At 44.1% G+C, this 24,727-nt stretch overlaps 1 protein-coding gene across 1 annotated transcript in view; it reads right to left on the minus strand.

Moving 5' to 3' along the window:
- Positions 1-665: 665 nt before the first annotated feature.
- The window catches only part of LOC144691420 (paladin-like), a 144,798-nt gene continuing 120,736 nt past the window's right edge, over positions 666-24,727 (minus strand). The window contains exons 17-19 of the mRNA XM_078559507.1: positions 23,709-23,737; positions 7,210-7,330; positions 666-818 (exon numbers count right to left, since the gene is read on the minus strand). Of these exons, the coding sequence (XP_078415633.1) occupies positions 666-818; positions 7,210-7,330; positions 23,709-23,737 (303 nt within the window). The remainder of the gene's footprint in view (positions 819-7,209; positions 7,331-23,708; positions 23,738-24,727) is intronic.

Consider the following 24,727-nt stretch of genomic DNA (forward strand, 5'->3'; position numbering starts at 1 on the left):
AATGCATTGAAAGAAACAGAAAATATAGAGCCGGGCTGGAATTTTCCACCCCTTCACGCCCGCGGGATCTTCCAGTAAACGGAGATTTCAATGGCTCGCTGGCTGCACTGCGGGGGAATCCGCCACAGAGGGGCTGGAAAATTCCGGCCTAGGTCTCAGTGGAGATCAAGCAAAGAAAAATTGCAACGCAAGGAGCAGAGAAATGATTCTCTTTCCTGATTTGCCTGAGCCTCTGTCACAACTTTGAGAAATCCACACCTGAGTAAGCTCAACTGGAGGATATTTGCATTTAAGAACAGAGCATGGTTAGTTCTGTGGGCAGAAGTTCAGTTGAATGGAGGGTTTGATGGGCAGACATAAAAGTCGAGGGTACTTGGATGTATTTCATCTACAAGCATAACTCACTTACATCCAAATACCCATGGTTTTTTAAGCTTCGTAATTGGTTAGCACCCAGATTATGGGTGCACCTGGGTACAAGTGTAAATGAATGCTACAGCTTTTGAGCTTGCTCACCTAAGTAACCTGAATTAACAACTGCTCCCAAACTCACCACGCTATTAGAATTTAATTCAATAGTTTCCTGCACTGAAAGTGGGAGGCTGAAAGATGTTGAGATTTGGAAAGATGAAAAAAAATCGTTGGCTACTTTGCTTGGTTCCAAATTATTCAATCATATCCCCAAAGTTAGGGGCCTTGTAGCCTCGTTGCTTTTGCCATCTGTAGCGCATCCTGCACATCGGGGTAGATCCTGGGTCCTCAAATTCCGAGAATCCCAGCTTGTCCAAGATTTCAAAAACACCTGCTGGAGCCGCCACCTGTAATGAACAAATAAGGGAATTATGGGGGATAGGGTTACGAGTGGAGGAGTCTCCCAGTTGGAATGGAGTTCCGGCCTGTGTTACTTCTTCCAGCCCAGCTCTGAACCATCTTCCTGTGCAGGTTTCTTTAAGCATGAACAGCGAGTTTGCAGCCAGGGCCCATGTTCATTAAGAGGGAGCCTGCTAGTACCAAGCACAAGAATCCCACTGGTATGGCAGCTAGGCCCTTAAAGGGGGCAGAAGCACCCCAAAGATTACAAGATCTATAGCACTGAAGGCCTCAGCTGAGACAGAGGCCTGCAATGTGGGTCTGGGGGTCAATTACAGAGGAAAGGAAGCCACAGGCGAGGTGTTTTCCTTTCATTTCATGGGAAACCTCCAAGATATCACCACAACTTTCTGGAAAACACCATCAATTTCCCTATGGATTTCCTGGAATAATGATCAAATTAATGTTTCGTTTATTTTCCACATACAACATAAAAGTGCTTTAGTTTTTACACCAGGCCAATTGAACGACAGAGGTTCCTCTCTCTCGGGTACTAGCTTGTCTCACCTGTGAACATGTTGTTCTGATGTCATGCAGGAGGAGTGCACGCACCAACTAAATGGGAAGTAACTGCAGCTTTTCACACACACAATGACATTTACACAACACATTCCTCTTCAAAAAATAACGAACTCTAATCTGCGATGATATTTTAAGAACTTTCTTCTGCAAACATCCCTGGCGTTAGGTAAATGACAGCTGACAATCCAGAGATATACCAAATTCTCAGTCACAGAACTTCTCCATTGTAAATCTGGAAAAATATCCATTGTTAAAAGACGCAAAATGAAATGAAACCTATTTCCGTGTGAGCAGGTCATGGACACTAATCCTCCTTATTATGTTTCTAGCTGGTCTTCAGGGTTTGTACAATGAAAGACTGATATTTAATACCAAAGAGGCCCTTAAAGTATGAATTGAGCCCCCAATGCTTGATGTTTGTAGGAGGACTGCTGCTCTGTATATAAGTGTCCTTTGTCACAGATGAAAGTATATAAGTAGTGCAAATAAACTGCGACTGAAATGGTTGTCTAAACCCGGGAAAAATTAGACGGCTAAATATGTTTCTTTACTTTAGCAGTGAAAACCCACCCAGCCTCTCTTTCACTGGTTGCCAGGGTAAATTTTCCTGAGAGCAGACTGTCTGAAATCAGGCTTGATCATAAATGAGCAGTGTTGAACAAATTTGTTTCCTGCCAAGAAATTAATCAGACCAGATTTCTTAAAGATTCAGAACATTCATGTTTTGGTAACGTCTTGATTATCATCCAAAGAGCATCTCCTTCTTCGTGTCAACATTAGTTCAGTGCTCCCATGCTCACTTTCGAGCCAGAAAGTTGAGGGTTGAGGAGCCACCCAAGAAACTTGAGCACACAATCTAAACTGGCCCTTCAGCGCAGTACTGAGGGAGTGTCTTTCAGTTCAGGCTTCTGCTTCTCAGGTGAGCAGGGCAAAATTCAATTACACTATTTCAAAGAGAAGCAGGGGAATTTTCTCTCAGTCTGGATAACATGTATCTCTCAACAAATGCTACCAAAACAAATGATCTGTTCATTTACCTCATGGCTGTTTGTGGGATCTTGCTGTGTGCAAATTGGCTGCTGCATTTCCCGACATGAGAACAGTGACCACACTTCAAATGAAATGATTTTGGAATGTGCTAAGGGCATGAAAGACTATATGTAAATGTGAGTTATCCTTCCTCATATTTATTTATATGACCAAACAAGGGCAAGGTTTTCATCCCCATTTTGAGGTAAGTATGGAGGAGAGTAGGCACAAAAGTTTGTGTTGCCAGTGTACTGATTTTCTGGCACCATTCTATTCCCAACACCCCCAACATCAAAAACAACAACCCACAACGGCCCTGATAACCACTCCATTTGCCGTACTTGTGGCAGAACCTGCCTCCCATGAATTGGTCTCTTCAGACACCAGCAAAAGTGCACCATGTTGAAGCTACCCCACCCCCACAGATTTGATTTGCTACATATGTCCATCATCTCATGCCGGTTGAAGCACGCTGACGACAATAGGGGTGAGTGCAGAGATGAGTAGGCACAAAAATTCATGTTGCCAGCTGGCATGCTGATTTGCTAGCACCACTCCACCCCAGACCGCTTTCCTGGAGACTGGATTGGTGGCCGAAGGCTAACCGCATGCAAGCGGTGGATAGACAATTAATGATACATAATGGCCTAGTAAGACCTATTGTCAAGGTAGAGTGGAAGTTTCCAGTCGACATGCTGACAGATGAAGGGGTCAGGGAAGAGGCCATCTGCCTGGAGGAGGCCTCCCAGCTGCAGACCGGGAAGCCAGAGCTTCAGGCAGTCTTTGAGGCCCTCCCCGCCAACCTGGTGTCAGCTATGGCTGCAGGCTGCCTTTTGCAGGGGCTCCCTCTCCTCAGTGGTGGCCCAGATGCCGAGTCTATTTTTTAGTTTAAAAGTTTTAAAATGAGGCAGCCTCTCTTTCTTCTCTGAACTGCAGGCTTCATCTCCTCCTGAGCTGGAGGGCCTCCTATTGCTCCCCAGCTTTGAAGGTCCATCAGCCCTCCTTGCTTGGATGGCGAGCCTGCCCTCTAGCCAATAATTGCCCAATTCAGAGAAAATCATTGCCAAGTGAGTTTCCCACACAGTGCGGGTTTGTGACTCCCATTTGACCCTGAAGTCAGAGTCCCAATCCAAAAGGAAAAATCCCACCCCAAAACCAAAAATGTTGCCAATACACAAGGTAGGATCCCCTGGAAAATCCATTCCAAATTCAAACCTCTCCCCCATGGCTCATGGTCCTGCTCTCCTAAATCTTCAACCCCTGGAACTTTAGGGTCTTGGTGTTTTCATGCATCACAGAATAACTATGAACTTTGAGATTTGTACAGTGAAGGCTGTCATATTCATTCAAAATATACTTGGGACTTTGAAGGATCTCTGAGGTTGGGGTGGTGTTCTTATATTTAGAAAGTATGAACTGGCTTCAACAGAACCATTATAGCTTCAGAGCAATGAAGGAACTGAACTGGCACACAAAGTCTTTAAAGTACCAGGCTTCAGCAGAAACCAAACCCACACACATTATATCCCACAATGGAGCTCTCAGTCACTCCAAGAAATTCAATCAGAATATATTCATCAGATTTGAAGCAACCTATGGTGATAGTAATGTGTGGTCTATTGAAAATTCTACGTTAGTTCATTCCACATTACCTCCACGTCTCACACTGACAGCCAATCTGAAGTACTTCTGAAGTGCACTCACTGTTGTTTGGTAGGCAACTGTGGAAGCCAATATGTACATAGCAGGGACCCATGAACAGCAATGGAAGAAGAAAAAACCTTGCATTTACATTGCGCTATTCATACCCTCAGGCCACCCCAAAGCACTTCACTGTTGATGAATAGTTTATGAAGTGTATTTACCCTTGCTTTGTAGGTAATCAGAGTAGTGGAATTGCACACAGCAAGTTTTCACAAACAATGATCAGACAGCTAACCACTTTATCTGTTTTGGAGGTGCAGGCTGAGGGGTGTGTGTGTATACATTATGTGTATATATGTATACACAATTACATTGACCAGAACAACAGGACAACTCCCCAGCTTTTCTTCAAATAGTGCACTAAAATCTTTTACATCCATCTGAGATGGCAGACCAAACTTCAGTTTAACATCTCATTCAAAAGGCAGCACCTCCAACAATTCAAAACTCCATGAAAAGTGCACTGCAATGATTCTGTGTTTAAGTCTCTGGATTAGCTCAAGTATACTGAGGGCGGAAGATGGAAGGCTGGCAATAGAGCATTGAAATAGTCATGTCTGGATTTAACAAAGCATAGATGAGTGTTTCATCAGCAAATAAGCCAAAGTGGGGTTTGGGGCAGAATATATAATGGAAGTGGAAGTAGGTGGTCTTAGTGGTGGAGAGAGTATGAGATCAGAAGCTCATATCAGCATCAAATAGAAGCCTGTGGGGTTGTGAATGATCTGGATCAGCCTCTGACAATTGCCAGAGAGGGAGATGGAATTGGTGAGGGAATGGAGTTTACAGCAGAGGCTGAAGACAATGGCTTTGCTTTTCCCAATGTTTAATTAGAGAAAATTAAGACTTATTAAGGACTGAATGTAAGACAAGCAGCATGGCAAAACAGAAAATAGTGGAGGGAGATGGCAGTGAGGCAAAGCTGGAAGTCATCAGCATCCATGTGGGTCCTGGTGTTATGTTGTTGGATGACAGAGGTGCAGCATATAGGATTATAGAAAGAGGAGCAGGCCATTCAGCCCCTTGAGCTTGTTCTGCCTTCAACTATATCATGGCTGAATTGCATCTTAACTCCATCCACTTACCTTGTTTCCCAAACCCTGAATGCCTTTGCATACAAAAATCTATCAATCTCAGTTTTGAAATTTTCAATTGTTTTAGCCTCTATAGTAATTTATGGAAAAAAATTTCCAGAGTCCTTTGTGTAAAAAAGTGCTTTCTGACATTGTCCCTGAACAGCCTACTTCTAATTTTAAGGCTGTGCTCACTTGTTCTGGAGTTTCCCACCAGGGGAAACGGTTTATTTCTATCTACTCTGACAAATAATTTAATCAATAAATACCTTAGCTAGATGCAGATGAGAAGTAGGAGGGGTGCTATGGATAGATCCTCAGGAGAATTCAAAGATAAGAGTCCAGGAGTAGGAAGAGAAGCCATTGGCGTAGATCAGGGTGCAGTCCCAACCAGCTGGACAATGGAGGGGAATGATGTGGTAAGCCATGTCAAAGGCTGCAAAGAGCTACAGAAATCTGAGGAGAGAGACTGCATCATAGTTGCAAATATTTTTGATTCTGATTAGGGTTGCTTCAGTGCTCTGGCAAGGGTGGAAACCGGATTGCAGAACGTCAACATATTGAAGGGGTCATAGCGATCTCAGTGCATAATCCCTGCATCATCATCAAATGTGAGAATACTGCTTGCTTTTCTAGAATTGGGCTCACCACAATATGGTTTTGATTAACCTCAACCCAATAGTCAAGAAGCAGCCTATCTCCTGTCATTGTGACAGTATTGGGTCTTTGCTAGAGTAGTCCAAAATTAATCCCATCTCCTGCTCTCTTCAGATACCCAAGTACTTTCTTCTGCTCCAAATACTTACTGGAGGGACTATTGACATGGCCTGCTTCAGGTTATTCACAATGCGCAACTTGGGTTCAAATTTCAGGTTAGGACTGGGAGTTAGGGTTAGAGTTTGGGGTTATCACTAGAATGTTAGCTTTAGAACTAATGGTTAGATTTACAGATTAATTTTAAGGGTTAAGATTTAAAGTTAGATTTAAGGGTTAGAGAGAGGTTAGTGGTTAGGTTTTGCGTGCTAGCATTAGGGGTTATGGAGAGGGTGTTAGGCTTAGTAGTTCACTTGCCAAGGAGTCTCGGGGGATTAGGGTTAGGGCTTCCTCACTCAAGGGATTAACTATTTCTCTGGCATCAATATTTGTGTTGCTGACAGTATTTCTGTTTGCTATCCTATGACCTATGCCTACAGAATCTTTTTGTGGGTGATTTTGCACATGAATTCATTTGATACATGTACTGGCTTCATCAACTGAGCCACCCCCTTTCCTAAATGATATACAAAGCCATATGATGGCCTGTATCATGTATAATGCCAGTATATGGGTACGGTAGTGCAGTGGTTATGTTATTGGTTAGTAATCCAGAGAACTGGAATAATAATCCAGAAGAGTTCAAATCATTCACCAATACTCTATTTGGCACCCCCACAACATCCCTCTGCCAATCGTCAATTTACCCCATCACTTATTTTCCCTATTAACACTGCCCACCACCCAGCCCCCCCAACTTTCCCAGTTATTATCCCTTGTCTCCTTGCCCAGTCTGACCTATATATGACTCCAGGTCCACATTAATGTGGGCGACTAGTAACTGTCCTCCAAACTGGCCTAGGAAGCCACAATACAGTGGTTCAAAAAGAAACTCCACTAACATCTTCTCAAGGACAACTAGGGATGGCCAATAAATGATGGCTTTGCCAACAATGCCCAATTTCTGAGAATGAATAACAAAAGTAGTTTGAAATTTTCAAGTGAGAATCGGTTCTATTGATGGCACACACTACAATGCTTACTGTACAATGTACATCATTTTCCTATCCACACAGATAGTAGTTACTTGGTAGTACAGAACTTGGATATTGCTGAAAAGAGAGACATGTTTCATCTTACATTCATCAGGACAAATGCAAAAATGCCAAATTCCAAAGGTTCACAACAATTTATGCTGCAGGAGAAAAGGGGTTCTGATTAAACAGAAATCAAACAGTGCAGTGTTTTGATTTCATACCTTGGCCATCCATTCTTTGAAGGGCCTTTCCCATTTTCCTGGCTTCTCTAGGTGTAGATAAGTGTCAAAAAGAATAAGGTAAAAGTACCTCTCCTGGTACTGCAGGCTACGTAAATGCAAGCTTGCAGCAATGTCTTTATCCTTTGTCCCTTTCGACTGAAACAAAGGGAACAAATAATGCTTTGAAAAGATAACAATGCTGATTAATACTTGTTGCAGAATCATATTCAACTTCATACCATTTGTACTAATACTGGCCCCTCATTTGTGGAGATGTGCATGTGGATTCAAAAGTTACAATGTCGCAAGAGGCCACTGGGTATGGGGGAGGGTGCACATTCCATTTAAAGGCTGGAATTGCATGCATGGATTGGGGAGGGGCGGTCATAAAATCAAGTAGGATGGTGGGCAACACTATGCTCCATTGATATTGTACCAGTGCCAAGATAGGTGCCGGGCAGCCCACCCGTCCTTGGGCCAATTTTGGCCCTAAATGGCCAATTACTGACCACTTAAAGGCCTCCCCCCTACTCCCACCCAGCTGGCACCCACTGAGAGGTGTTCAAACCACATGGAAAGGCCACCAGGCTCAGGGAGGTGGGTGTGGAGTGCCTTTGTTCAGGCACCCTTTGCCCAACAGAAGGTTCCACCAATGAAAAGGACCACCCCTGCATGAACACCGTTCCCCAACAACCACTCCCCCACCCCACCCCTCCCCCCCCACCCCGCCTCAATCTCTTAATCATGGAACCTCCACATCATCGAAGCATCCCTGATTGGCCCCAGCAAGTCCACCCCACTTACTTCGTACTCCAGCCTCCATGCTGCTCTTGTTTGGAGACTGACAGCAATGACCACAGCTCCTGGTGACGCTGCTGGGGCTCGAGAGCTGCTGGTCATCTGATTGGCTGGCAGCTCTTGGAGGAGGGATGTCCTCCCACAGGGAGGCTGAAGACATTACCTCAGGCAGTTAATTGCCTGAGGACCATAAAATCTGGTTAGAGCTTCCCAGGCTAGCAGATGTGGGGTCATTCCTGACATTTCAGCTGGTGGGCAGGGCCACTGCCTATGTGTAAAATTCAATCCAAAGAATCTGTTAAAGGGTTTGTAATGGATCTCTGGTAAGTCCCTTTTGATTGGTTGATTTTCATACCCACTGCCAATAGATAAATAAATGTAATCCCTTCACACATCAATATTACATAAACAAGTAAATCTTTGCAGATAACATGGGGGAGCAGCCACTTAGGAGTCCATCTGTTTAGGCCATGAAGTTTATAGCAGTCTAATAGTAGTCTTTTTCACTTGAAGTGGGGCAAAGGTGGTCTGCTTCCCAAGCCATAATGTAAACTGAGATCTGTGAATGTTTTTTGTAGCTATCCCCTCCCCTTATCTGGCAGCTGAAGATCGTTTTTTCTTTGTGTTCCTTCTTTTCTGTCAAACAATTTTCAGCTCTCCTTCTAAGTCCTTTCATTAGTGAAGATTGTTGTGTGATTATCTCCCAATTCTTTTTATTATAAGGATTTAACACAGAGAAACATGCTGCTATGGAGGAGATTGAAACCATCTGTAGCAATTATAGTTTTGAGGAACATAGGACTATAGCTTTAAGAATAATCTTGTGTTGTTAATCTGTGTAAACCAATGGGTTAGCAGCGTGGGGAACCTCTAGGAAAGAGTTCTTCTTTAGTTATAGGGCAGAATTTTTCCCTTGTCAGGCTGGTTCGGTGGGGGCAGGTAGGGGCAGTCAGGGAGCCGACGGCCACCTGCAGTCAGGGCTGGACCGTGACTTCATGCTGGCGGGCCAATTAAGGCCCACCCAGTGTGAAACGCAAGCAGTAGTGCTCAATGATGCATGTGTGGGGGGGATGGGGAGAGGAGGACGAGCTCGAACTTCGCGCATGCATGTGGGTGCACACTGGAAAAGCTCCCTGAGGCATAGACTTGCCTCAGGGAGATGAACAGTTTTCAAAATAAAAAATAAAGATCTTAAAAATGTTATAAAACATATCGCCCTCATGTGACTCTGTCACATGAGCAGGGACATGTTATTAAATAAATTTTAAAATGTTTATTTGATGTTGGAAACCTCATCCCGCCCATGGATGAGATTTCTAAAAACATGCAAAGGCCGCTTGGCTTTTCCGCCTACCCACCAACTGCAAGGTTGGACAGGCAGCGAGAAATCTCTTTTAATTAACTTTTTAATGGCCTTAATAGGCCTTTTAATTGTCGGCGGGCACGCTGCCGACTCCGGTGCGCGCCCGCTGACTGAAATATCGTACAACGTCATTGCACGTCATTTTATGCTCTGTCAGGTTGGGCACGCGCCCACCCACCGAGCTAAAAATTCAGCCCATAGAGTTAGATACATGCAGGGAGTTGCTGCTGCTGCCTTGTAAATAAAGTTCAATGTTTCCACCAAGAAAAGTTACCTGGAAAATCAACTCTATAACATCATCTTTCACACACCTCGTCAGTGATAAATCCCATCAAAGTAATTAGTGGAGACTGATTGCTATGGTTAATCAACAGCTTCATTATCATTGTATTATGCGACTACCGGAATTTTAGATGGTAAACTAGGTGGATATTTATTTTTTGTGTTGCAATTCCTAGGTTGCTAAAAGCAATTCCTTCAGAAAGCATTAGCAGAACTGAAGGTGGATGATCTTGATGGTATGTACTGAGGGGTGTCAGAGAAGAGACAGCAGATGCTCTGACCACAATTTCTCAATCCTTAGATAGCAAAGCTGTGTTGGGAGATTGCCAATGTTACACCTCTTTCCATGAAGGGAGCACAAGATAACATGGATATTTATAGTGAACGCACAATTAGAATCTACCTTTCAAGATTTAGAAATACACAGAGGAATCAAGGACAGTCAGTATGGGCTTGTTGAAAGCAAGCTGGGGATGACAAATGTAATATTTTTAAAGAAATGACAGACTGGATAGACGAAGAGAATGCAATAGATGTGGTAAGCATAGATGTTTAGGTGGCTTTTAAGTAGGTGTCTCTGGCCCCTGCAATTCCCTGACCAAATCCATTTACTTGAGGGCCATGGCAATGCTAGCGGTGGCCCAAACTTATACTCTTCTTTGCTCCCATCACCATATTGGCTTCATTCATATATGGCCCGAGGCTCAATTTCGGGGGAGCCTCGGGCCTCATCCTTCGGATGCAGGAATGTTCCCCAAATCTGCAAAAATGGGCATGTTCAAATTCCTGGGACTTCAACTAAAATCAAGTTCATGCAAACATAACTTATAGGAGCGACTGAATTATTCACTTGGAGGTCCACCTGACTGATTTGCTGCAATCTGGGGTTTTCAGACTACTATGTTTTTATTCAATATTAATGTCACTTCTCACATTTCCTCTTGGATGTTGACCACTCTAACATGAGTGGTTTGAGTTCTCTTCTGGTTACTTGTTGATAACAAAGTAATAAGACAAGAAAGTAACATCTGAATGGTTAGCTCTGACAGGCCTCAGTTACTTAAGTTACATAAGATAAGTTGTTCACAAGGGAGTCAAGAGTTATGGCAGGCACACAGGAAAGTGGAGTTGAGGCCATAATCAAATCAGTCATGATCTTATCAAATGGCGGAGCAGACTCAAAAGATGGAATATCCTATTCCTGCAGTCTAGTGAACCTTTATTGCAAGTAAATCCTTCCTTAGATAAGGAGACCACAACAGTACACAGTGCTCTAGGTGTGACCTCACCAAGGCCTGATACAATTACAGTAAGACTTCTTCACTTTTATACTCAAATCCCTTTACATTAGGGGCTAAGATACCACTTGCTTTCCTAACTGTTTGTTGCACTTGCATGTTAACTTTCGGCAATTCATGTTCCATGACACCAGGTCCCTTTGGAGAGCAATATTTCAACTTTCACCATTTAAAAATGCTCTGCTTTTCTATTCTTCCTTCCAAGATGGGTAACTTAATGCTCTCCCACATTATACTCCATCCGGTATGTTCTTGCCCATTCTGTTCTGTTGCTGCCTAAGCCCTGAATTTCCCCCTTTTAACCTGTCCACCTCTCTACTTCTCTCTCTTGTTTTAAGACACTTAAATTCTCCCTCTTTAATGAAGTATTTGGTCACTTGTCCTAATATGAAGCGGTGTCAAATTCTGCTTGAGAGCCCTCTAATGAGGTGCCATCGGGCATTTTACTATGTTAAAAGATGCTATATAAATGCAAGTTGTTACTGTTGATAGAAAGCAAGAAAATAATGGCAAAGGGGAGGAAGGGATAAAAAGAACATTTCTAAAGTTTGAATGAATTTGATCCTTTGTCAATCCTTAAAATGTTTAAGTATTGTACTAGTCTTAAGCTTTTAATTGTTTTTGAGAAAGAAAGTTTTCAAATAAGATTTCCAAAGTAAAAGAGATACTTTTGGCTCCCAAAACAGAGTACAGTATCTGTTCTGCAAGCAGTGGACAGAGAAATTACATGGGGCAGAATTTCATCCATGTCGGATGGGCTCGTTGGGGCGGGCAGGAAGCCAACCATCACCCACGACCGGGGGTGGACTGCGATTTCACGCTGGTGGTCCAATTAAGGCCTGCCCAGCATGAAACACGAGCTTCAGCGATCAGCACTGCCTGTGTGAAGGTGGGTGGGGGGGTGGGGAGTGCAAGTAGAGCTGCCTCAGGGAGATGAACAGATTTCAAAAAAAATCAAAGATTTTATAAATGTTATAAAACATGTCCCTGCTCATGTGACTCTGTCACATGAGCAGGGACATGTTATTAATGAAAAAATAGTTTTTATTTTATTTTTATTTGCTTTTGGGAACCTCAGTCCATCCATGGATGAGGTTTCCAAAAAAGTGCAAAGGCTGCTTGGCCTTTACGCCTGCTCGCCAACTGTAAGGTTGGACAGGGAGTGAAAATTTTCTTTTAATTAACTTTTTAATGGCCTTAATAGGCCTTGTAATTGTCGGCGGACGCGCTGCCAACTCTGGCGCATTGCACGAGTGCGCGATGACATCGGGACACTCGTCCGATGTCATTGCACGTCATTTTACACTCAGTTGGGTCTGGCACGTGCCCACCTGCTGAGCTAAAAATTTTACCCAGGGTTTCAAATTGGCGAATGGGTTTTTTTTTTTCTGAAACCATCATTCAATGGCTTGTTTCCTTTAAATTAAAGTAAATTAATAAAAATTTTCACAGAAAATACAAAATAATCTCCATAAAATTGGACTTTGCATCTTCCCTTACAACGAGAGTGGAACACCAAGTGGAGGCGACAAGGCCTGAGAGCGACAAGGAGCAAATGCTAACTTGGGAATTTGGTGCAGAGGTGGAAGGAGGAAATGCTTTTAAACTTTTCCTCAGGTTCCAGTAGCTGGTGAGTGTCCATAGGCATTAGTCATTAGTTAAGTGAGCAGGTAGATGATTGATTGGTGAGTTTTAAGATTTTATCCCTCTAAATGGGAGCAGTTGTTTAAACCGTTACTGGGGAGATCTAAGTATTACATTAAATTTATAGCGTAACCATTTAAACTACTTAATATAACTACAGGTAACAGCTGAGTGATATTTCTAAACTTGAAACCTAATTAGTTAAATAAAACACAATAAAGGTGCCAAGGCAGGTGATGTGTTACAGCTGTAGTATGTGAGAGCTGGTGAACACCGATGTGATCCATGACAACCACATCTGCAGTAAGTGGCTGCAGCTTGAGGAACTTTGGCTCAGAGTTGATAAGCTGGAGTCCCAGCTTTGGACACAACACTGCATCAGGGAGGGAGAAAGTTACCTGGGTACCTTATTCCAGGAGGCAGTCATATCCCTTAGACTAGGCTCTTCAGACTTAGTCCATGGTCAGGGATAGGGGGGTGTGACTTCTGAGGCAGATATGGTGACCCAGAAAGTAGCAATAAAGGAGGCCCGGCCCTGTAATAGGTTTGAGGTTCTTGTGTGGATGACAGCAGAGACTTCAGGGAGGATAAGCAAACTGACCATGGCACTGGGGAGAAGGGAGTCATTCAAGTGGAGGGAATGAAAAGGAATGTAATTGTGGCAGGGGACTGTATAGTTAAGGGAATAGGTATGGTTCTCTGCAGCCAACAGCATGAGTTCCAAAGGCTCTGCTGCATGCCCGGCCCAAGGGTAAGGGCATCTCCTCCGGGCTGGAAAGGAAGTTGGACTGGGAGGGGAAGGATCCAGTTGTTGTGGTGCACATGGATACCGAAGGCATAGATAAGGCTAAGAAAGATGTTCTGCTGAGGGAGTATGAGCAACTAGGGTCTAAATTAAAAAACAGAATCAGATAGGTAATAATCTCTGCATTATTACTGGCACTAGTCCTGGGGAAAGGGGGAGCTGTACCACTGGGGGATGAGTGCTCTGGTGAGGCATATAATTAGGATTGTAGCGAGGGCTTTAAACTAAATAGTAATGGGGGAGATTTGGAAAATTAAAGAGAAAGGACAAGGCAATAGTCCAGGGTAGTGACACAGATAATGGTAACCAGAGTCTGACAGGATGGGACAGAGTACAAATATAAGACAGCATCAGCAAATATGGTCAGAGTAAGGAAAATGGCTCTAGACTAACAGAGAAGAGTTTGGGCAAAGGGCCATTTATAAATCCAAAAATAAAAGTTGAGGCAATAGAAAAGTATATTGATATGGGTAAAGACAAATTGAGTGAGACAGGAAGGGACAGAGAGTTTAACAGTAATAGTGCATCATAGGGTAAGTCCATGCAGGGAATAATTAATCAAAAAAAAATTGAACTCACTTTAACTGAATGCACAGAGCATCAACAATAAGATCAATGATCACAATCACAAAGAAGAATTTTAACTTAAACAAAGCCAATTGGAGAGCTGGCTAAGATTAGTTGGGTAATAGACTAAATCATATGGCGATAAATAAACAGTGGGAAGCATTTAAAGAAACAATTCAAAACTTTCAAGAAAATTACAATCCATTGTAAAACAAAAATTTAATGAGAAAGAGCCATCCGGGGTTTTCTAAGGAGGTTAAGCATAGTATTAGATTGAAAGAAGAGGCATATAATGTTGCAAAGAATAGCAATAAGTCTGAGGATTGGGAGTGTTTTAGAAACCAGCAAGGGCCAAAAGGTTGATAACAAGAGAAAAACAGAATATAAGAGTAAACTAACCAGGCATATAAAACAGATTGTAAGAGCTTTTACAAGTATATAAAAAGAAAGAGATTATCTAAAATAAAGGTTGGTCCCTTAGAAGCAGGGACAGGAAAAGTTATTTTGGAAAATGAGGAAATGGCAGACATTGAACAAATATTTTCTGTCTTCACAATAGAAGAAATAAGTTACATACCAGAAATAGATGGTAACCTAGGAGCTAATAAGAGTGAGGAAATTAAGGTAATTAATATCAGCAGAGAGAAAGTACTGGACAAACTCAAGGGACTAAAATACAACAAATGCTCAGGACCTGATGGCCTACATCCTAGGATTTTAAAAGAGTTAGCTGCTGAGAAAATGGATGTGTTGGTGATGATTTCCTAAAATTCCTTGGGGTATGGAACGCTCCCAGCAGATTGGAAGTTAGCAAATGTAACACTGCTATTCAAGAAAGGAGGGAGGGAGAAAACAGGGAACTACGGACCATTAGCCTGACGACAGTCATCAAAAAATTGCTGGAATTCATCATTAAGGAAAACAATGCACTTAGAAAGGCAGTGATTTGCTGCACTCCAACAACACTCAAGAAGCTTGCCACCATCCAGGACAAAGCAGCCCTCTTGATTGGCACCCCACCCACAAATTCACTCCCTCCACCACTGGTGTACTGTGGCAGCAGTGTGTACCATTTACAGGATGCACCACTGTAACTCACCAAGGCTCCTTTGACAGCATCTTCCAAACCCATGACCACTACCATCTAGAAGGACAAGGGCAGCAGATAGAAGGGAACACCACCACCTAGAAGTTCCCCTCCAAGTCACTCACCATCCTGACTTGAAAATATATCGCCGTTCCTTCACTATCGCTGGGTCAAAATCCTGGAACTCCCTTCCTAACAGCACAGTGGGTGTACCTACACCACATGGACTGCAGCGGTTTAAGAAGACAGCTCACCACCACCTTCTCAAGGGCAATTAGGGATGGGCAATAAATGCTGGCCCAGTCAGCGATGCCCACATCCCATAAATGAATTTTTTAAATAAATAAATAAATAGGACATTTTCAGATTGGCAGTCTGTGACTAGTGGATTGCTGCAAGGATCAGTTCTGGGGCCTCAGCTATTTACAATCTATATTAATGACTTAGACAAAGAGACAGAAAGTAACATATGTAAGTTTGCTGACAATACAAAGCTAGGTGGGAATACAAGCTGTGAGGAGGACACACATGAGGATGCAAAGAGATATAGACAGGTTAATTGAGTTGGCAACAAACTAGTATATGGAGTATAATGTGGGGCAGTGTGAGGTTATTCACTTTAACCTTAAGAATAGAAAGCAGAGTGTTTTTTAAAAGACATGAAACTTGTAAATGTTGATGTTCAATGAGACTTGGGTGTATTCGTGGAAGGAACTCAAAAATTTAGCATGCAGGTAAGGAAAGCAAATGCAATGTTGTCCTTTATTGCAAGGGGATAAAGAAGTCTTGCTACAATTGTATGGGGCTTTGGTGAGGCCATATCTGAAATACCATATGCAATTTTGGTTTCATTTTTAAGGAAGGATATAATTGCATTGGAGGCAGTACAATGAAGGTTCACTGGATTGGTTCCTGGGATGAAAGGGCTGTCTTGTGATGAGATGCTGAGTAAATTGGGTCAATATCCTCTAAAGTTTAGAAGAATAAGAGGTGATCTCATTGAAACATTCAGGATTATGAAGGGTCTTGATAGGGTAGATGTTGAAATTTTGCTTCCCCTGGCTGGAGAATCTAGAACAAATGGGGCACAGCTTCAGGATAAGAGGCCGATTATTTAGGGCTGAAATGAGGATAAACTTCTTCACTCAAAGGATTGTGAATCTTTAGAATTCTCTACCCCAAGGATTGTTGATGGTCCATCACTGAATATATTTAAGGCTGAGATAGACAGATTTTGGTCCTCAGGGAATCAAGGGATATGGGGATCAGGCAAGTAAGTGGAGTTGAAGCCCATGATCAGCGATGATCATATTGAATGGCAGAGCAGGCTCGACGGGCAGTATTCTTCTCCTGCTCCTATTTCTTATGTTCTTATGTTCCTGTGTTAATTACAGTGCATACAAAGTAAACAGCCTGTTTTGATTAAGAGGTGAAATTCAATACAAGTGAAAATACAACACAATGGAAATTCATGATTTTTTGTATCGAAGAGTTTCACATAAACATATCCAACTCTATTCTGTCCCAGACATCCTATAATTCTAAAACAACTATGTATATCTAATTGCTGTATTTTATACCCAATGTTATTTTTACTGGTTTAAAGTCTGTTTCTGCTGAACATCTGTTTCTGGCTTGCTATGTCTTAATGACATACAATGAAGAAACAAATGAAATATGGGTCATGAATCTAACAGATGTAATTAATAGCTTGGTCTTTGAGCAGCACCACTAACTGTCCCTCCTACTACCTCCTTCCTGATAATTGGACATGAGATTACTAAATGAGAGACCATAAATGAGTTTCTATTACATGTGCTCTGTCTGTTTACCATGGGATTTTTAAACATTTACAAGACAGACAGACAGGAATAAATAAATAAGGTACAAACTTGCATATTGATAGCATCTTTCACAACCTCAGGACATCCACAACAGTTTTTTGGCAATTTTGTAGTATAGCTGCTTTTGTAAATTAGGAAGTACTGCAGCCAATTTATGCACAGCAATTGCCACAGCCAACAGTGAGATAATAATGACCAAGTGATTTTGGTTGAGAGATAAATGTTGACCCGGATGCCAGGAGAGCACTCTGCTCTTATTTGAATAGTGCCATGGGATGGGGTCCTTTAATTCTACCTGAGAGAGCTGACACAATTTAATGTGTCATGTAAAATGTGGCACTTCCAACAGTGCAATGGATCCTCATTACCTGACTGGAATGTCAGCGTAGGTTATGTACACAAGCCGCTGAAGTGGGGCTTGAACTCTCAACCTTCTGGCTTAGAGGTGGGAATGCTTTCTCCATGCTAAGGCTGACACCTGATAGTGACAAAGCCACATTTCTCTTTCCTCTTTTTTGCCACAAATCCACCTCATATTTTGAACCTGCTGCTTTGCACAAAGGCTGAAAAAACATGTCCAGGGGGAGAATTTTCTCCCCATCTGGCGGGCTGGGCTGGAGCAGGCGCGCAGCCAATCGCCACCTGCGATCAGCTACATGCCACCATTTTACATGGGCGGGCCAAATAAGGCCCACCCAGCGTGACACGCACCCAGAAGCGCTCAGCGCTACCTGTGTAGGCGGGCGGGCGGAGAAGGTAGAGTCAGGGCCTGCGTTCTTTCGCACGGGGCTGCCTCAGGGAGATTAAGAAAAGTCATAAAGATGTGAAAAATAAAAAAATAAAATTATTTAGACATTGTCACGTGAGTTGGGACATGTTTCTGAATTTACATGAAACATTTTATTAAATTAATAAACCCTTCATGAAACCTCATTCCACCCGTGGATGAGGCTCCATGAAAAATGCAAAGGCCGCCTGGGCTCTTCGCCTGCCCGACAACCTTAAGGTTAGACGGGCAGCCCTGACAAGTAATTCAATTAGTTGATTAATGGCCTTAATAGGCCTTTGACAGTTCAGGGGGCACGCAGCCGTCTCCGGTGCGCACCCGCTGAACTGAAGATCGGAATGACGCGCGGTGACGACGGGCGTGCATCATTTTATGCGCTGGTGTGCAGGGCCTGCACCTGCACGCCGACCAGAAGATCCTGCCCCGGGAATTCTGTACCACTTAAAAAGAGCTCTGCGGAGAAGTTTTATCCACTCAAAAGCTTAACTTCTACTAGGACTGAGCTGTTATTGGAGACAGATGTGAAAAACCGGAGCCTTCTTAGTACAATCACAAAAGACTGAGCTGGAGGTAGTACCTAACTGGACCCCAGGTATAGTTATGTTTGGAGTAGGTGGTCCTTATATCTTACAGCCAATACCTTCAATACCCCTTTGAGCCATACAAAATCATAATACAACACCATATCCACTGGTAAGCATATTGTTCATGTCGGTATGCAGAGGACACTACCCAACACTATCACCTCCCTCTGGATTTGACCAGTATGAGCACCAATCCACATGCCATATCCTTTATTTGGTTTCAACTGAGACTATTAATTTGTTTTATTTCATGGGAGATAATAGCCTAAGTAAGTTATCAGTTACTGACTATGTTGATAATGTGGTTTTGTGGCACATAAACATGTTTATTTCCCTCACAAGCTTTCCACTAGAACCTGGTAGATAAGCCCAATGCCAACAGGCCCCATAGCCTTTGCTATATCTGGTGCCTACAGCCATTTCTTGGTATCACATGAAGGGAATCAAATTGGCTGAATACTTGCACCTGTGATTCTAGGATCCTCAAGAGAAGGCTAAGATGGATCATCCACTCAGCATTTCTGGTTGAAGATGGTTGCAAATGCTTCAGCCTCGTCTTTTACACTGATATGCTGGGCTCCCCCATCATTGAGGATGGGAATGTCTGTGGAGGCTCCTCCTCCAGCGAGTTGTTTAATTGTCCACCGCCATTCACGACTGGGTGTAACAAGATTGCAGAGTGCGACCTAATCCATTGGTTGTGGGATTTCTTAGCTCTGTCTATTACAAGCTGTTTCTGCTTAGTTCTATGTTGTAGCTTCACCACATTGTCACCTCATTTTTAGATACGTCTGGTGCTGCTCCTTCTACATTCTTCTTCTACACTCCTCATTGAATCAGGATTGAACCCCTGGCTTGATGGTAATGGTAGAGTGGGGGATATGCTGGACCATGATGTTATGGATTGTGATGGAATATAATTCTATGCCTAGGTCGATGCCCTGTGGTCCATCCGGTTTTATTCTCGTTCAACCTTTCCCTAGTAGTTTGATACAACTGAGGCCATTTCAGAGAGCAGTTAAAATTCAAGCACTTTGTTATAGGTTTGAAATCATATGTAGGCCAGAATGGCTGTTTCCTTCTCTAAAGGGCATTAGTGAACCTGATGAGTTTTACTACAATCCGGTGTGGTTTCATGATCATCGTTTATTAATAAGTAGCTTCTTATTCCAGATGTATTCATTGGTTGAATTTAAATTTCCCTCAGCCCCTGTCTTGGGATTTGTACTCATGTCCCCTGAGCATTAGCACAGGCCTCTGGATCACTCGTCCAGTAGCATTACCACAATGTTACCGTCTCCATTAATGCAGCTGATTCAACTATAAATGAACTTGAGAATTTGCTGACCTCTTCTTTAAAAAAAATTCAGCTTTTAAATCTCATCTTTTAACTGCACCAAAAATACTTTTGATTCCTACATCACAGGACGTTCTCATCACAACTGAACCATTGACTGTTATCAACATAGTCAACATCTGTTGGATTAATTTTCATGTGTGAAAACATTTGCTGACTTCAGTGAGTGCGGATCCAAAGTAAACCACTGTGCCTCATAAAAAACAACTGAAGTACAGGGCCCCATTCAGGGAAATAGTCTTAAGGTCACTATAAATTATAGAGATGATTCAGAAAATAAAGTGCTGTGACACTCAAAGATTATACAGGGTTGATAATACAAGTTACTCTTGTAAACTGAAACAAAAAATTTCATTCAGCACTTGGCCAGAAGACTGCTTCTCGATTCAACAGGGTAGTCTTTAAATAAAAGTGTAAATAAAAAAAGACTGTAAATACAGGAATTTATGATCTGACGAAGGGTTCACACCCGAAATATCATAATCTATCTTTTCCCTATATAGATGCTAAACTGTGTATTTGCAGGCTTTTACAAAACCTTTTTGATTAGTTTGGTGCTGAGGTTGAATGACATGTGCGGTAATGTAGCGGTTATGTTACTGAACATGTAATCCTGAGGCCCGGACAAATAGAAAAAGGGGGAGAAAGAAAAAACTTGAATTTATATAGTGCCTCTGGACGCCTCAAAGTACTTTACAGCTAATTAAGTATTTTTGAACTGTAGTCATTGTCGTAATGTAGGGGATACAGCAGTCAATTTTTCAACCAGTATGCACGCAGCAAGGTCCCAGAAACAACAATGTAATAAGGACCGGGGTCGGGATTTTCCGGGTTTGCGGTCAGAAGCGGAAAATCTTGCGAGATTGCAAAACTCGGTTTTACGTCGTCATAAAAACAGTTTGCTCCTACTGCCGATGGCAGGTTGTGTTTCCTGCTCCTGAACGTCAGGATCATCATTTCCATTCACTGGGATCTAATTATAATTCCTGCTTGCTGGAGTCATCACCCCACGTGGATCATGAGGCTTGCGTGCCGATGTGTTTCGCAACGGTACATAAGCGACGAGTACCTGGCAACCTACACTTCTCTCCTCAATTCAAAGATCGTTCGCCTACCTTGCCTTGGGCAGCCCTCACGTGATTCAGTGTCAGGCTTCGTTGGCAATTCCACATCAGTTTCATGGGGAGCTATCTCAAAAGTCCGATCCCAGCAGACCAGCGGTAAGGTGGGGCTGTATTCTCAGTGCTGCAGGGCGATGGCCGGCTTGACGAAGGCAAGAATTTGCCTTGGGCAAGTTTGAAGGCTCCAGGACGAGGGCTGGCTTGGTGAAGGGGGGGAGTGGCCTCTGGCAAGTTCAGAGGCTGCGGGGCAAGGGCTAGCTTGGTAAAGGGGGAGAGTATGCCAGGGTGTCTGGTGGGTGGGGTGGCGTTTACATGTTTAACTGTGCAAGTGGCCTCACAATGTTGAGGACTGAGGTGGACACAGGGCATAGACCCCTCCACCTCAGAATGTTCATGGCCTAACTAACGGACATGCACCACAAGAACAACGGGATCAAGGGATACAGGGGGAGGAGTGAGAGGTCTATGAGGGAGGGTAATCTTTAACGTTCACTTCTGCGGCGATGAGGATTGAGATGGTTTCCACACTCACACAGGGAGGGTCCAAGCTGGTCTGACAGTGAGAGCTCACCACCACCATCTTGCTACCATCATGAAAATATCATGAGACCAAGCCCTGCTGCTGGGGGCTCTGCTGACTGCGATGAGTTGGGCGGGGAGGGCGGGGGAGGGGGTGTGATTAAAGGGCCACCCAATGGAACTGTGCATTCCCACATGAGCAGACAGGCACAGCTGAGGGATGTTAGCAGTCTCTCAATGGCATTGCACAGAAATCAGCAAACTGAGGCAACGATGTTCATTCATGTGGCATTAATCGTGCAAACTGGCACGAATTGATCTCCTGTGTTTAACCCCTTGCTTGCAGCATGACTTTTCCCCACAGCGATGATGAAGTTAGATGCACTTAAGCACCAGACAAGATTTTGAGGCGTGTTGCATTATTGGCGCTAGACAGTTCCAAGAAGACAAGCCTCAGGCCACCCTTGACATCTTGCATGGCCTGTGTAGATATTGATGCTCCTGTATACTCCAAACATTGTAGTCTTACAGTGCTGTGTGTGAGGATTCCAGTCCCTGGGCTGAAAACAGCACATCCAGGCACCTGGACAAAGCAGTCTCATCTCAGTAGTTCATGATTTGCAGGAGGGGGAATCACCTGGATACGTTCCCCGCATTGTAGATGGTTTATATGGAGAGTGTTTGGCAACACAGGAACCAGGGCCATTAACACATAGTCGTTCACGAGTCATTGACACAAAGGTTAGTATTGCAGACGAGTTCTGACTCCCCTGTGTTTGTCATTGATACCGCAGATTCCGGAGATCTCCGAGGATCCACACAGCCTCGGACTCCTGCAGAGGAAGGTACAATGAGGCTCATGCCACTACCTGGACATTGGTGGAGGACTCCGTAGGGACGCTGAAGATGTGATTCCAATGCCTGCTCAGATCTGGCGGAGCACTCCAGTACACTCCCCACAGGATGTCACGGATCATCGTATCTTGCTGTGCGCTACACAACCTGGCATTGCAAAGTAGGGGGGACTTGCCTGATGATGAGATGGAGAAGCTGCACATCTCTTCCAGTGAGGAGGAGCTCGAAGTGGGTGACAGCGATGAGTTCGAGGAAGCCAACGCTGCAAATGAAGAGTCCATAGCCCAGGCCAGACAAGGGAGGCGTGCAAGGGAGGGCAAGGTTGCAGGAGGAAGAGGACGAGATGGAGTGAGAATCCTGTGGAAAAGTGACCTGCATGAGGGGCCAACATGAAGTGAAGAATTGCAATTCCTACCGTTTCAACTCTGCACTTCAAAATGAGAGTCTGTCGTTCCCTAGCAGACTCCCCTTAGCATTATCCTCTGAACATTGATGAAGCCTTAGGAGCATTAGATGAGGCGTTGTCTGGAGGAGGACGTCCTGTCAGAAAAGGTCTGAAGGTGCTGAATCGTCAAGGATCTCTGCAGCATTCCATTCGTGACAGCAGCCTACATGATGCAGGGGCTGATCCACTATCGTGAATGGCCTCATAGGTGGCAGCCTTCAATCGGACTGCGCTCCTTGAGGCGATCTATATCCAGCAACGCCACTGCACATTGAGCTATGTCGATGGTGCAACCTATGAGTGAGACTGGGGCCAAGGCAGCCGAGAAGGTTTGACAGGTCTCAATCCAGGTACATGAGTCAGTCCTTTGTGTCACCTTTTTCTCAATCCCATTGACGTCCAGTACTCTCACTCAGGGATGGTGGCCTTCATGTCTTCTCAGCTTACTATAGATGTGGACCACCTGAGGCTGGTGACATTCAATCAATTGCCTGCCTGCCACCTCTTTCACGCATTGTGTCCTCATGGGCAATGCTGGCCCTGGCGATTTGAAGGATCTCTGACACCATGAAGTCCTCAGGATGACACCTAGTTTCCAATATGGAGCACACTGATGCTTCAGTTTTATATTCATCATGCCTCACTTCTCCCATCAACATTGCCTGAAGGCATGACTGGCTGCTCCCGATCATGTTCAACAGATTCATGGCCCACCATGTGTGACCATTCCCAGCATTAGTGACCGCGGCCAGTGGATCGGGTGAGGGGGTGCACAGTGCTGCATCCATACATTGAAACAATAGCTGTGTGGACACAACACACACACCTCCACGGTTACAGATGCTCAGGGCTGTAGGTTCGAGTGCAAGGACACTTGTTTGGCTGAGAGGGCCAGACTCTCGTACACTTATGTTGGAAAGGTGCTCACACATATTGCTCAGCTTATTAGATCCAGTCAGGAAGTTGCAAGTGCGCCAGACAGAAACGCACAGTCCCTTACAGTATGGGGTCACAGCGTGGAAGCCCTGGCAGATGACAGAGTGCATGGATTTCGAGGACTTTTCAGCCTCCTCCATGCGTTAACACTTCTGTTCTTCCACACGACACTTTCACATTTCAAGTACGCATGCCACATGGGAGAACACCTCTGCCTCTGTGTCACACAGACAACACTGAGCAGGAGATGGCCCTGAAAAGCATCTGAATGATGTGCCTTCTGCAAGAACAGATAACATGCCGAATGCCACATCACTGCTGTTGGAAATGAGATGAAAACGGCCAAACATTGTGGTAGCATGTAACCAGATTACACAAACCAATGCCCTGACCACGACATCCACAGTAAGTGGGGGCAGAGGGGGGGACGGTGGTGTGTCACCTGAGGGACTGCAGCACAGCTCTTAATAAAAAAGGGGCAAACACAAGAGGAAATGTGCAATGGCCCATATTCTATTAACTATTGCGCACATTATATACATCCTGCGAACACCCATGCCACCACTCTGCTCCTAATATTTCATAGTTTCTCTTAGGGCAGAATGGTGCCCTCGTCGGGTGGGCTAGGCGGGGGCGGGCAGGAGGGGTTGGGATGCTGACCGCATTGGGACATGTGGCCTCCTCTCCCTTCTGCCCCTCTCTTCCTCCTCAGAGGAGGTACCTCCAGCAGAGACCACAATCCCCATTACCAGGGTAAGGGAAGGCTGTTTGATACCTGGAAGGGTCCACATGGTCCAAATCCTCAGGGAGCTTGGGAGACACCAACGAGCATTGAAATGACGGGTGGAAATGCTAGGAATGAAGACCCAATCAGACTTTCAGCTGACAAGTACCAATATGCCACCAGCAGCAACTTAGCTCCAAAATTCCCCATTACTCACATTGACAATGTGGCTGACTCTTCTTATCCCACCTGAGAATGAGATTTTGCAAATTGTGGGCTGCCTACCTGCCTGTTTTGCCCGGGCAATGTTAAATCGTCATCAATTGGGTTGTCAAGGCTCTTAACTGGCCTCTTAATGAATGGCGGGCAGCCATCGAGCAAAATATTGTGCGAGTGCACGATGAATCAGGACACCCACCTGACATCGTTGCGTGTCATTTTATGCTCATTCATGTCAGGCACACACCCACCCAACGAGCGAAAAAATCTGCCCTTAGTTTTC

Source organism: Cetorhinus maximus, chromosome 2 (assembly GCF_964194155.1).
Source record: "Cetorhinus maximus chromosome 2, sCetMax3.hap1.1, whole genome shotgun sequence".
NCBI classification, from domain to species: Eukaryota; Metazoa; Chordata; class Chondrichthyes; order Lamniformes; family Cetorhinidae; genus Cetorhinus; species Cetorhinus maximus.